We start from the raw sequence: 13,491 nt of genomic DNA, 5'->3' as shown, positions 1-13,491 counted from the left end.
ATATATATATATATATATATATATATATATATATATATATATATATATATATATATATATTCCTCATATACTGAGGAATAAAATTAGCCACGGATAAGTTGGGTGTGGTGGAGCCCGCCTATGATGTCAATGCTCAGGAGACTGAGACAGGAGGAGGAGGATGGCGGTCAGATCCAGGCCACCTGCATTACCTAGGGAAATCCTGCCTTAAAACAAAACTCTAGGAGAAACACAAAATTCATGTTCTTGATACTTATTAGGAATACTGGCATCCGGGACAAAAAAACAAGCATCATCTCTGTGTTTTCTAAGCATCTGTTTCCGCATTTTCTAATCCACAATAAATTCTTGTTTTCTTTGTCCAGTTTCCTCATGATTATTCAGGGGAGGGGCTCAGTATTACGTTGCTGTTTAGCTTAGTTATTGAGTAACATGTGCCCGACACGAGATAGGTTTTCCAGTAAATAGCACATCTTGGGTCTTCAGATGAGGTGCCCAAGAGGAGGTGTGGCTCTGGGCCTCTTCTCCCTGCCAGCTTCATAAATAAGAAATAATAAGACTTCCAAATCCTTCCTGAGCTGAGGTGCTACCAATATGACACGGGAAAGGGGGGCTTCTATGGAGTGGCCAGCTAGTGGTCACAGTTCAGGAGCTTTGTCTTCAGAAGAAACTGTGGCAATGTCTCCAGACAGTAAGGCAGGAGCAAATGAAAACAGTTAGCTAGCCGGCAAGGACTTTAAGGGAGTGCCTGTTAAGTCGAAGGACAGTCCCCCATCCCCTCACCCCGGCCTCACCCTCACCCCTTCAGAGAGTTATCCAGCCCTGGTCCTCAAGGTCCCAAATGTGAGAGTGAGAAACCTTGGGATGTAAAGATGGATTCACTCCGCAGTTCCTCCCCTCCCCTGTATCTGCTTCAGGGGGCTGTGGGCAAGCGGCTTCCTTCCCTAGCCCACCAATGCCACGGGTCAGTAAGAGCAAACTTTTGAAAAGGAGGCTGTGGGCTGGAAGCCCCTCCCCGGCACCATACTGCACCTAGCTCCTTCCCCGGCAGGGAACGAGAGGTATTAGCCGATAATTTTAAAGACTGTGCTGCACAGATGTTAATCCTTCCTATTGAGGTATAGAGTGGTCTCAATGCCAGGATGTTTGCGAATATGACTGGATTGGGACCCTTATGCCAGCCTCCTCACATAGTTTTCCCTCGCTGGCCTTTTTGTTTGTTTGTTTTCTTCCTAATTTTAGAAAATTAAAACAAAACAAAACAGTTTGGAAAGAAAGTCTCATTACGTGGCCCAGGCTGTCTGGAGAGCGTGTATCTTCCTGCTTCCGCCTGTTGTAGAGTGCAGGTTTGTGCACTGCCATGGCCAGACCCCACTGGCCGCCTCCTTACCTCATGGTCATTGTCACTCAGAGAGGCAAGGCCCACCATTCCCACACCCCACGGTTACTCCAAGGCTGCTCGCTTTCTCCCTCCCACTGGCCTCTCTCTCCATCTGTCTCGCCGTGCTGCAGAAGCCACACCTGGTCTGTTCTGCCTTGGCACTAAAGTTCTCAGGAGGTAGACACTGCTGCAGGCCTCACGCCTCTGTTCACAGTGTTCTGTGGCTGAGCATGCTCAGTGTGGTCTTTTAGGTCCATGTCTTCAGCAGGGTGGCACATGTGAAGACGCCAACAGGCTGTCTTCCTCATTCTCCCTGAATTTTCTGGTTCAAGGACCTACCCTTTTCACAGTCACCCTAGCTGACTGGCAAGCTAAAAACTAAGTACTCCAGAGAAGTAGAGACCTGGGGGTCCTTCTCTCTTGTGGGACGAATTTGTACTTTGATATCTGAAAGACACAGACTTGTAACCACTGTCTCTCGATTTATGAGGGAAAGAAATGAATACATATATACATATATATTTATATATATATGTTGAGGTCTGTAGAAGAAGTACTTAGACCAAGAGGAATCCTATTCTTGTCCAATTGTGGATGTGGCAGACCCAGGCCTGTTAACAGAGTGAGAAAGACATGCCTACCATAACAGACATGGATTCAGACATCTTGAAATCAAATCCATCCTGTCCTGAGACATTTGTGTGGTTTGGGAAAGCTAGAATTTCATCTCAAGGGATGGGAAGCTGAGACTCAGGGCTAAGGTCTTAAGGTGTGTCAAGGACAATGCCTGACATACAGAAAATCCTCAGTAAAGAGGAGTGATTAGGTTCAGTGCCAGTGGAAACAATACTGAGTTTATTATAATCAGAATTAAAAAGACATATTCTAGCCATCTGTTGAGGTAATGTTTCAGGGAATTTACTCATACTGAAAATAAGTTTTTAAAGTGAACACAGAGGAGAGAAAGAAACAGGCTCAAATGGAGCATCCTTTTGCTTTGATTTCAACGCAACCACAGGTTGCAGCCTGCACGCAGTCAGGCTGCCTATAAACCTTTCCCTGGAAAAATAAGTTGAAAAAAAAAAGCCTCATGTTTTTCATAAGCACAGTCAGTGCTCAATAAATTTTTAAGGAATCCTGAAGGAACCCAAAAGAGTCTGAAGAACTAGCTGAGGGAAAAATATAAATCCTCCCCCTGGCATGGAGTTTTCCTACTTAGCAATTGCTCCTTATCAGAATTTAGCAAATGAGTTCATGTCTCTGAGTTATTAAAATAAATGAAAACAAATTACCCTTCATTTACTGAAGAATTAACTTCCCAAAGGATATGCACATAGAAATGAGAAAATCCTGAGACAGTTGAAAAAGGCAGGGCAGGGTCAGCCTCTCGGCCACTGAAATGTAAGCCACACTGACAGGATGCTCCGAGCCATCCACGCTCTAAGGAAACTGCACTGCAAACATTTAAAATTCCTTGGTAATGGAGGCAACCCCCTTGGCTGCTTTTCTTTCACCCACAGGGCACCCTTGCCATGCCTCTAAGATGCTTACTGATGCTTTCCTAAAGCTTGAGGCTCACAAAACACTTTTGAGAACACTTCATTCTTAGAAGAAAGTTCAGTTAAGTTTGGATGAATCTGTGGTTGGGGACAAAGCTACCCATCCTTCAGAGATAAGGCCTGGGATTTTGAATGCATCCTCCAATCCCAATGCCCAGACTTCTGAATGCTCACAAGTGGGGAATTCCCAACACATCCTAACAAAACTGTTACAAAGACCTCACTGGAACCAAAGTGAACAGAGAGCTGTGTTTTCCTGTCTAGTAGAGGACTCTTCATGTTTGTCCTGTGCTCCAAGCAATGAAACTCCTTGCAAAGACCACTGGCCATTTTGCGAAATTAGTCCAGGCTTACTAATGAAGCATTTTCCCAAAGGATGAACCTTGGAAAAGTCAAGAAAGCCAATGATTGCAAAATTGGCCATAAAGAGCTGAAGAGGTCAAGCTTGCATTTCTGGTGTGATCATTACAAATTTTATACATCTGCAACAGCTGGAATCAAGACACCCACAGAGCCCCAAGCTTCAGTCTTAAGGACTTCTAGAACATCATAAGGTTGTTTCTGTTTCATTCTCCTCACGGCAGATGGGTTCCTGGGAATTGGACATTTGAATCTCCAACAACAAAGAAGAAGTGTAAAAGAAGTACTAGCTGATTTGCTGAGAGTGTTCTAGAGTTCCAGCGTTTACAGAGTCAAAGGATATTCATGTATGCTTTACAAATTTTAAGATCACTAGTTCCAATATTTATTTATATAAAACCACAAAACACCCCACTGATATTTTTATAGAACTTCTTGAAGACTTTTCCTCTGCCCATATACATTTTTAAAAATAATTTATTTATTTTTATTTCATATGCATTGGTGTTTTGCCTTAAATGTATGTCTGTGTGAGGATGTCGGATCCCACAGAACTGGAGTTACAGACAGTTGTGAGATGCCCCGTGGGTGCTGGGAATTGAACCCAGGTCCTCTGATAGAGCAGATAGTATTATACATTTTTTTTAAAAGCACACTGGAGAGGGAGGGGTTGGAATGATGTAAATACAGTCCTCGTGAAAGTCTCAAAAAAATAAATTAAGAAAAAAAGGGCTGGTAGTGTAGCTCATCTGCACAGCAGGTGTTTAGCATGCCAGAGGCCTTGGATTCAATTCCAAGCATTAAAACACGTAGCACACACACACCCTGCACACACACATACAGACACACACACACCCTGAGAAATAACCCAAAAACACATAGATGGGATCATGGTATACATGCTATATTTTTGATATTGCTTTCTCATTCATAACTGTGTGGGTTTTTCTATATTTTGTAATATTCAGGATTTATAATGACAAACTGGTATGTTGAGGCTCATATGTAATATTTCTTTCTCCTGTTTCTTTGCTTCTTTGGGTAGGTGTTGGGGATTGAAACTGTGGTCTTGTTATGGAGGCTGGACAAGCTTTTTAAGATTATGTCCGACTCACTAGGTTGCCCAGCTTGTTTTTAACTCATTTTGTAGCCCAGGTAGGCTTTGAACTTCCAATCCTCCTGCCTCATCCTCCCCAGAACCTGAGATTTCAGGCCTAGACTGCCAGGCTTCGCTCTATATTGATTTCTTTAGAGTCAGTTCCGTGTATTTCTTCCCATTTAGTGACGTACTGTTGATGACAGTTTAAATCGGTTATGGGGAGACTGTTTATACCATAGAAACTGGAAAATGCTACAAAGCATGAATTTTGTTGATGAAAAGTCCATCGTTAAGCATTAACCAACATTTTACTGACTGGAGTATTTATTTATTGAGACATAATTTATCGAACCAAGTCTTTGCCATCCAACATCTGATTTGTTCATGTCTTGACCATTATTCCCAATGCGTCTTGCTGAATACAGAGGTTATGCCTGTAACTGTGAGCATTTCTTAGGGGTCAGATTCCAGGGTTAGACTCCAAAAACACTTGTGAGGTTCTAAAATGTTCCATCAACTATTCTAATTCTATCTATAGGAACACAAGCCCTTCTGAGGACAGAGGAGCCTCGAAAGCAGGGTGAGTGGAGGGTGGTAAGGAGTAAGGCTGAAGACATACCTGTGGGCATTTGGCAGCACTGTAGCAGTCTCCAGCAGTGGCAAAAGGAACAGGATGTCCTTCACTTGTCCTTGCAAATTCTAAGTCAGTGGCTGTGAGGTAGGGAAAGGGTTAAAGGGAGAGGAAGAAAGGAAAGGGAGAGAAGTAGAAAAGGGATAGAATATTGATCAAGAGATGAAAGAAGAAGAGGAAAAGGAAGATGATAAGAAGGTAGAAGAAATGAGAGAAAAAGAAATAGCTTGAATTATTAGCGAGCAAATGGATCCAGATGTGCACTGGTATTTTTCCTATTACACTTGTGGTTCTGAGAGCTTTCTCTGGGCTTTATCAGTGCTGACTGTCTGTCTCTGCAGAGTAGGAGAGCCAAAAAGAGGCTTAAAGTGACCTTAGAATTGATTCCTACATAAATAGGAATCAGTGAAGTGCAGTGTAATTGAGCACGGGTAAACCTCCTCTTACCCTGCACCCCCAGCTTAATGACAGGGCAAGAAGCCAGGGGAGGATTTCCAGCAACTTAGGGGCCATCCCCGAAGTTCCTTCTGTCCTCCTGTGGCCTAGGCCTCACTCTTGCCAGAATGTAGAACAATTAGAGCACACATCTTGAAATTATTAATGGCAATTTCTCAAGTTCGGGGCTAGCTTATAGTTTAAAAGGAAAAAACAAAAGCCACTAAAGCCAATGTTGGCCCACCGTTGTTTTCTAACCCTGTTGCTGCACAGGAGGATAAACAGCGAGCTAAGAGCTTCGGAAGGGCTGCAGGTGGTGGCTGGGTAGGTTGTTTTGTTAGTTTGTTTTTTGATCTTTCTGCCCTTTCAGGAATGGCTACAGGCCTAAAGGTCTTTCTACAGCAAACCCCGCTTTTTGTGGGAAAGAAATCTGGGATTCTCGTTTTTAAGCAAAGATATCCTTCGTCTCTTCAGTTTCTCTTCCCTGGGGTCTTTCTCTTTACAAAGTTTCCATGAGCATATATTGATCGTATTTAATTGTGGGTTATGGCATCTCATCCACACATATGCACACACATAATATCTTTTGACCACAGTTACCCCATTACCTTCTCTTTGGCCCGCTCCTATGGCCGTCTAACTCCTTCCCCTTCCCAAGCACTTTACCTTCAACTGTGTGTGGGACCCAATAAATGCCATTACAGACGCTTAGAGGAACATGGGTGAGGGGTTACTTAAAGAGCAACTTATCCATGGCTATGTGTCTCCCTCTCTTAGCAACTTGACTGCCTGTAGGTCCCAAGTCAGGTAGGATTAAAGGCAAATGGTTACCAGGGGACAGGTCATGAGACCCGTCCCTCCCTGATGATCTAAAGTTGGAGGTGTTTTCCTCAACAAAGAAACTGCCGACCCACTGCACCTAGCCCTAATCTGTATAGCTGACAAATAAAAAAATACCTCGGTACAAATCACATTTAATGTAACTCAAGAGGAAACCAGGGTAATATTATGGGTGCAATGTTAATGAGAAAAAAAAAAAACTTAGTTCTTCATTATTTCTGTTCTTCCTCTATTCAAGAGAGTGTGTTTAGATATTTTATCTGTCTTCTCCGGCTCTAATGATTAATGTGCCTAGAAGAACAAGAGTGCTGGCCAGGGTATGAAATCAGACCATGCGTAGGCTTGTTAGGAAAGGTAATTCTGGAGCCATTTTTCTTCCATAAATCAACAATCAGATAAAATTAGTTTTCTGCCTATGTGCGCGTGTGCTCTGTGCTGAGGAAAGCCATCTGGAGGCGAATGTGTCTTACAAATGACTTTGCTACGGGGTTTCCTACTTGCCCTTTCTTCTGCTCTGGAGACTTCTTTCTGCCCTCTTGCTTTTCCTGTATAGACGCCCAGTGTCTAACCTCTTCGTAATGTTAAGATCCTGGTCCCAAGGTCATTGTGTCTAGGACCGAGGGAAGGAAAGGGATAAATAGTTGCTCATGGAAGCAATGCTTGTTCGGCCTTCCGAGACCCTCATTCAGTGCAAAACCGATGGAGCCCCGACCTGCGCCAGCAAAACTCCAGGCGGTGGAATTCTGCACCAAACACAAAGGACAAAACCTTGGCCCTGGGGTTGTCACTACTGGACTGTGTTCACCCCGTGTGCCTTCCCTCCTGTGTCTACTCGCTCGAGGGACCTGCGTTCCGGAACAGAGAGGCGGTGTGCACGGCCATGGGATTGCCTCGTTGAACTTACTTATAATCTGCATGCTGGCCAGGTCGATTCGGATTTTCCGGAAACTGGAAAAACCAGCAGCCGTGTAATCTTTCCTGCAATGGCAGTCATCTCGTCGGCTCCCGTTATAGGGACATTCTGTGGGGTTGTGCAACCTAAGCCACGGAGATAGCGTTGTGGTAAGGATGAAACGTTTTCTGTAGCAACCTCCAGACATCTAAGCTCCTCGGGCACTGAGCCTCTTACCTGTGCCCGTAGACTTCGGAGAAATTCTCTGAGTCACCGTGGGCCAGCGTCACATACTCCTTGGGATAGTCAGAATGCATCCCTGCACAGAATACCTTTAAGAAACATGAGAGAAAAAATTCAACAGAGCCACTCGGAAAGAGTGATGAGAACAGAGATTACTGGGAAATACTGTGCAAGCCATGACTGATTTCAACACTCACCTTTAGCGGCTTCCCTCTCACCGTCAGGAAATATTCACCATCTCCACTGGCGCTGTTGAGTCTTTTTACCTCCTTGCAGTTCTGGGGTAACTCACCTAGGAAACACAAACCGTAAAGATGGATGCAGTAGTCCCAGATGTTCAGTATCTACCAACAGGGTACAGCACACTGTCCGACTGCCACACTAACTGGCCGAGAGGTAGATTAAAGAAAGAGAGCGAGGCTGATGGGAGGAGAGCGAAGAGGTGAGAGAGATAGCTCAGTCACTAAAGTGTTTCCCAGGCAAACAGGAAGACTTGGGTTTGGTTCCCCCGAATCCACACACACAAAAAAGCTGGGTGTAAATGTGAGCTGGGTAACCTCAGAGCTGGAGAGGTGGAGAGAGAGGGATGTTGTTAAAGGTCCACTGTCAGGCTGGTGAATCAGTGAGCCACTTTGTCTCAATGGGAAGGTGGACTCTGGACTCCAAAAACTTGAGCACACGAGTGCAGGCACCCCACAAACACATCACACAGAGAATTACTACATTTCTAAAGAGGACAGATCAGAAGGCGGACGGAGAAGCCTTGCCCTCCTTGGCAGATGAAGAAGGCTTCATCGACTTACAGTTATAAACGTTGCGACAGGCTTTTCGTTCTTCTGGCTTTAGATCGGTGGGGCATAGGTGGCTGGGTTGGTCTTCGTTGGTTAAACACTGAACAGATCGATGCATGACTCCCATGCCACAGGACACTGAGCACTGGAAGGCAAAGGAGAGTCACTGGGTAGCTCTGGGACCTGGGCATCTGATGACAGGAAGCTTGGAGCCCAGGGCTGTGCAACAAGCTACTGACATTTACTGATTTCTCACTAAGACTAGCTGTTGTGTCAAGCTTCACACATTTGTACTTACGTACCACAGAGTACTACAGATACACATATGTAACTCGTCCTATATATGTACAAAATATACATATGTATAAATGTGTATAAAATACACTTTTCTATATAAAACATTTATGCGTGTGTGTCATACTGGAGTTATACACACACTCTCACCCCTCTTAAAATGCATAATATCCCCATGAGACAGCACCACCATCGCTTGTTTGTACAGATGGGAAATCTGGGCCCAGATGCTAAGGAATTTGTTCAAGGTCCTTGTGAAGCTGGGATTCAAATTCTAATGACTTTCATCATACCACACCCTTTTGCCTGAGAGCTTCATAGCCCAAAGTCAGAAGACCGTGTCAACGGTTTTTCCAAACAGACTCAATTTAGAACTGCTTTGCGTCCCGAGTAAACAAAGTTCCCTCTGCGTAGACAGAGTAAATAGCCAAAGTGAATCCTGTGCAACTCTTATGAGAGGCTAGATTCTAAAGGCTTGTCGGGGAAAAAAGTGTGATAAAGATGTGGAAAAAAGTAGGGATATGTAACAAAATCAGCCACAATAATCTACTAAGGCTTTTTATATATTAACTCTTTTCATCTTTATAGCCATCCATTATATAAATAAAACAAAACAAAACAAAACAAAACAAAAACCTAAGACACAGAACTTGACAGCTTTCACTTCCCTGGGATGAAGCAAGATGAACTTTTTGGCTGTGTGGATTTACAAAGCTTGTTTTCTTCTACACGCCAAGATGTAGGCAGGCAGGAGGATTTCAGGGAAGGTTTGAGACTTCAGAGTTGACAACCCAGCCCTCTACTTACACTCCCCCAGTTGCCAACTCTCCAGGTGGCTGAGACAGGACAGTCCCTCAGGTAGCAGGGATGGACGCTGGGTGGCTGGGTGCCTGGGCAGTTCACCGTGGTTTGGTAGCTGTATTCGTAATTCTCCTTCCCGGTATAAATCTCACTGCAGGAGACCAGCCTTTGCCTGTAGCCTTTTCCACAGCTCACTGAGCACTGAGAAGACAGAGGTCAAGAGGGGATGTTCCAGAGGTTTCCCATGGCAGCCACACAAAGACCCCGATCTCCGCACCAAGATGGCCCTACGGTAGAAGCTGCAGAAGGCTCTCTCTCTCACACAGCTCACAGGTTGAGGACCCCGGTACTAGAAGATCTACATGTAAACTGCACAGCTACGGCCTCCAGATCTCTGACAAAGATGCCAAAAGAACACATTAGCAAGACAGCAGCCTGTGTAAAAGATGGTACTGAGAAATCTGGATTTCTATAGGTTAGACGAAAGAAACCAGATCCCTATCACTCACTTTGCACAAAATTAACTCCAAATATTTCAAAGACCTTAATGTAAGTCTCCTTACTCTGCAACTAATATAGAAAAAAATACACTTAAACATAGAAACATAGGTAAAGACTTTCTGACCAGGAGTTCAGCCACTCAGAAAATAAGTCCAATAATGGGACCCCATGAAATTAAAACACTGTTCAGAAATGGAAACAATTAATTGAAGAAACAGCCTACAGAACGAGAGAAAAATCTTTGTCAGCTATACATTTGGCAAAGAATTACTGTAAAGACTATATAAAGAATTAAGAAGATATTAAACAAAAAAGGCAGACAACCCAATTAAATGGGCTCTGGATCTGAACAAAGAATTTTCAAAAAAAAAAAAATTGTCTGATAATGGTGGTGCACACCTTTATTCCCAGTCCTCAGGAGGTCAAGGCAGGCAGATCTCTGAGTTCAAGGTCAGTCTGGTCTACAAAGTGAGTTGCAGGACAGCCAGGGCTACATAGAGAAACCCTGTCTTGAAAAACCACCACACCCACCCACCCACCCACCCAACCAAACACACAAACAGAACTAACAGCTAGTAAACATTTAAGTGTTCAGCGTAATTTGCCAGCAGGGACATGCATATTAAAAGGTTTTGAGAGTCAATCCGTCTAGGTCATAATTTCTACTATAACGTAAACCAACATTGGCGAGGGTATAGAAGATGGAAACTTCTTGCTCACTAGGGGGCAGCTGATGCAGCTGCTATGGACATCAATATAGAAGTTTCCCGCGTGACCCACACAGGCTGTTCTGGAGATATCCCTAAAGGACTCTATGTCTTACCACCCGCATACTTGCACAGTCCTGTTTATTGCTGTTCTATGTTACAATAGATGGGGATAGAATCAGCTTAGTCATCAACTGAAGAACGGATAATGAAGATGTAGATCAAGGGCTGGAGAGATGGCATCTTGAGTCAGGGCATGCAATGCTCCTGCAGAGGGCCTGAGTTTGATACCCAGTACTCACACTGGGTGCCTCACAACCCTCTCTGTAAACTCCAGCTCCATGTATCTGACATTCTTTTTTGACCTCATTGCGCCCTAAGCTTGGGCGCATTGCCTCACACACATGTATACATATAAGCAAAACTAAAAGTTAAAAATAAAACCTTTAGATAAATACTTTGCACATAAACAATGGAACTTAATCCATCCATTAATAAACATGAAATTATTAAATCTACAGGAAAATGGATAGAGTCAGAAAACTTTATATTAAGTGAGGTAACCTAGACCCAAAGAGACAAATATGGCATGCTGTCTTTTCTATGCAGGTCCTAGCTTCTAATGTTTTTATATGTACGTTTATGTGGAAGTGAGCAGGTATAGAAGCCAGGAAACTAGAAAGGGCCCCATGGCATGCGTGGGATAGGTGATAAGAGTGGAACGGGGAAGGATGATACACATGAGAACAGAAGGAGAAATACGGTGTGTGTGTGTGTGTGTGTGTGTGTGTGTGTGTGTGTGTAATGGTTTAAGAGGAAAGGGGGAGTGAAGCAAGGGGTGGGTGATAGGAATGCTTTGAGGGGGGTCAATGAAAACTAAGACTATAGGGAAAAGGTACAAGAAAGAATGCTAACTAAAAAGTAAAACTAAAACTTAAAAGTTTTAAAAAACACTATCCTGAATAGGTGGGTAAAGCTGCGCCCATAAACTGCCGATAACAAGACGAAAATCTCATTGATGGGGTGGGCTACCTCCCTGTGAGTTTTCTGGTCAAGGAGATTTCCACGGCCCCCACAACTATACAGGTGGTTGCTGATGTGGTTGCTTGTCCACCATAACTAGAAGGTCAGACCCTACTGACCACACGCTTTGGCCACAGGACTAGGGAAGCCAAACTGGAAATGAGGTGGACGCCTCCTCCCTGTTTCCACAATGATGCGATGTACATGGCCCGTGGGAGGAACTGTCAACAGCAGCTTTACTCATATGCCACCTTTCGCCACTTGAGCACTGGTAGACGTGATGTGCCATCAACTGCCTTCTAATTCATGTACGTTCATGGTTTAGTGCTGCTGTCAGCTCTGGTGAGAGATGCTTGCTTGCTTTTTTTTTTTTTTTTTTTTTTTCCAAGACTATAACTGGGCAAAGTGCTGAAAATAAGAGACTGCTGGGTGCTCAGCCACAAATAAGACATCCAATTACCCCTTCCATGGCTCAGGGACGATCATGGAAGAGAGGGCAGAGCAGAAGGAATGTAAGAGCCAGAGGATTAGAGCTCCGTGCTGGAATGCTGGAACCTACTGGGCATGGCTGTGGCACAGCACAGTAGCTGTGATGACCTGAATTTGAGCTGCACAAGATTGAGCCATCAGCATCAGCCATGGAGGGGAGGAGGAGCTCACAGGCCTCACCCTTCTTGGAGGATCTGTATGAAATTAATGGTTGCTGGGAGAGAGACGCACGTTTACTTCTGTAAATAACTTTTCACCCATTTTCCTATAAGCAACAGTAATGAAACTCTAATCACACACACACACACACACACACACACACACACACACACACACACTAAAAGAGGAACCAGTAGGAAGAGAATGGGATCAGTGGGAATAGGAAAGGGAAAGAGAGGGTAAGTGGATAAATTGTCATAATGGGGCCCATTTAAAATTTATAATTAACATATGCGAATAAAAATAACAAAATAAAACTTAGTTACAGTCTGTGTTGTTCAAATGACACTTCTAGACAGTGTCATTGAAGAAGTGCCATTCTTTGTAAAAGCGCTGCACAAATGCAGAGTGGAGCAGTCTTCTCTCTACCTCTCCTTAGGCTTTGTCAGGCATGAGAGGAGCTCCTGGGAATAGGTTGTTTTTCGGGGGTGAGGGACCAATTTTCATTAATCCCCTACGATAATTAAAAGACACCATATTTGCCTGGCGTCTCTTGTCCTGTTGCTTTAAGACACTCCATTTTTCTTTTCCTGTAATCTTTCTGGGCTGGCCTTGAAGAAATCCTAGCAACAAGATAGGAGAAGGTCTGCCAGAGGCATGCTGAGCATCCCCGAGCCCTCCCTCCCTCCCGGTTGGCTGGAGACCTGGCAGCGTGCCATCCTTTTTTCTTCCTTCTTTGGCTTCTGCTGCTCACATGCTGGAGGTCCCAGCTGACTGCTGGCCAGGAGACTTGAGGCTACCCCAGTGTCTCAGTGTGGAGCTATGTGGACAAGCCTGGCCTGGCTGAGCTGTGGGGGTTCTAGGGGGTACGACCTCATGCCTTCATGGGCTCAGTCTGTACTGACTTCCTCAAGGCTGTATCCTGGAGAAGGCAGATGCGGAGACCCCGGCCCCTATAAATCAAAAGCAAAAGCAGCCTGCCCGACATTCGTACATCTTAGGAGACACACATTTGCTCCTGAACCTGAGCCACAAACATGATCAGAGGCCTCCAGACCCTTGAAAAGCATCCAGAACAACTCGACACTCTGGGCCAGTTGACCCCAGTGCTGGGAAGCAGTTGATGGCTTCCAGCTCCTCCAGCCCCGTAAGGCCAGGGTTTTGAAGTGTGTGAGCGGCAAGCAGACTCCACATGCTGTGGCCTTGTGTGTAAAGCTCTTCACAGGCCAATTATCCTTGTCTAAACCTGAATGCAACAACAAAGCAACACAAACAGCCCTGTTCAC

At 44.5% G+C, this 13,491-nt stretch overlaps 1 protein-coding gene across 1 annotated transcript in view; it reads right to left on the bottom strand.

Annotated features, from left to right (window-relative positions):
* Window positions 1–13,491, bottom strand: part of Adamts9 (ADAM metallopeptidase with thrombospondin type 1 motif 9) — a 161,981-nt gene that overhangs the window by 15,474 nt on the left and 133,016 nt on the right. The window contains exons 32-37 of the mRNA XM_055628553.1: window positions 9,333–9,527; window positions 8,244–8,376; window positions 7,638–7,732; window positions 7,435–7,529; window positions 7,210–7,343; window positions 5,019–5,110 (exon numbers count right to left, since the gene is read on the bottom strand). Of these exons, the coding sequence (XP_055484528.1) occupies window positions 5,019–5,110; window positions 7,210–7,343; window positions 7,435–7,529; window positions 7,638–7,732; window positions 8,244–8,376; window positions 9,333–9,527 (744 nt within the window). The remainder of the gene's footprint in view (window positions 1–5,018; window positions 5,111–7,209; window positions 7,344–7,434; window positions 7,530–7,637; window positions 7,733–8,243; window positions 8,377–9,332; window positions 9,528–13,491) is intronic.

This window comes from Psammomys obesus, unplaced genomic scaffold, assembly GCF_907164565.1.
Source record: "Psammomys obesus unplaced genomic scaffold, mPsaObe1.curated_primary_1811, whole genome shotgun sequence".
Lineage (NCBI taxonomy): Eukaryota > Metazoa > Chordata > Mammalia > Rodentia > Muridae > Psammomys > Psammomys obesus.
This window is presented reverse-complemented; position numbering and strand designations above follow the sequence as displayed.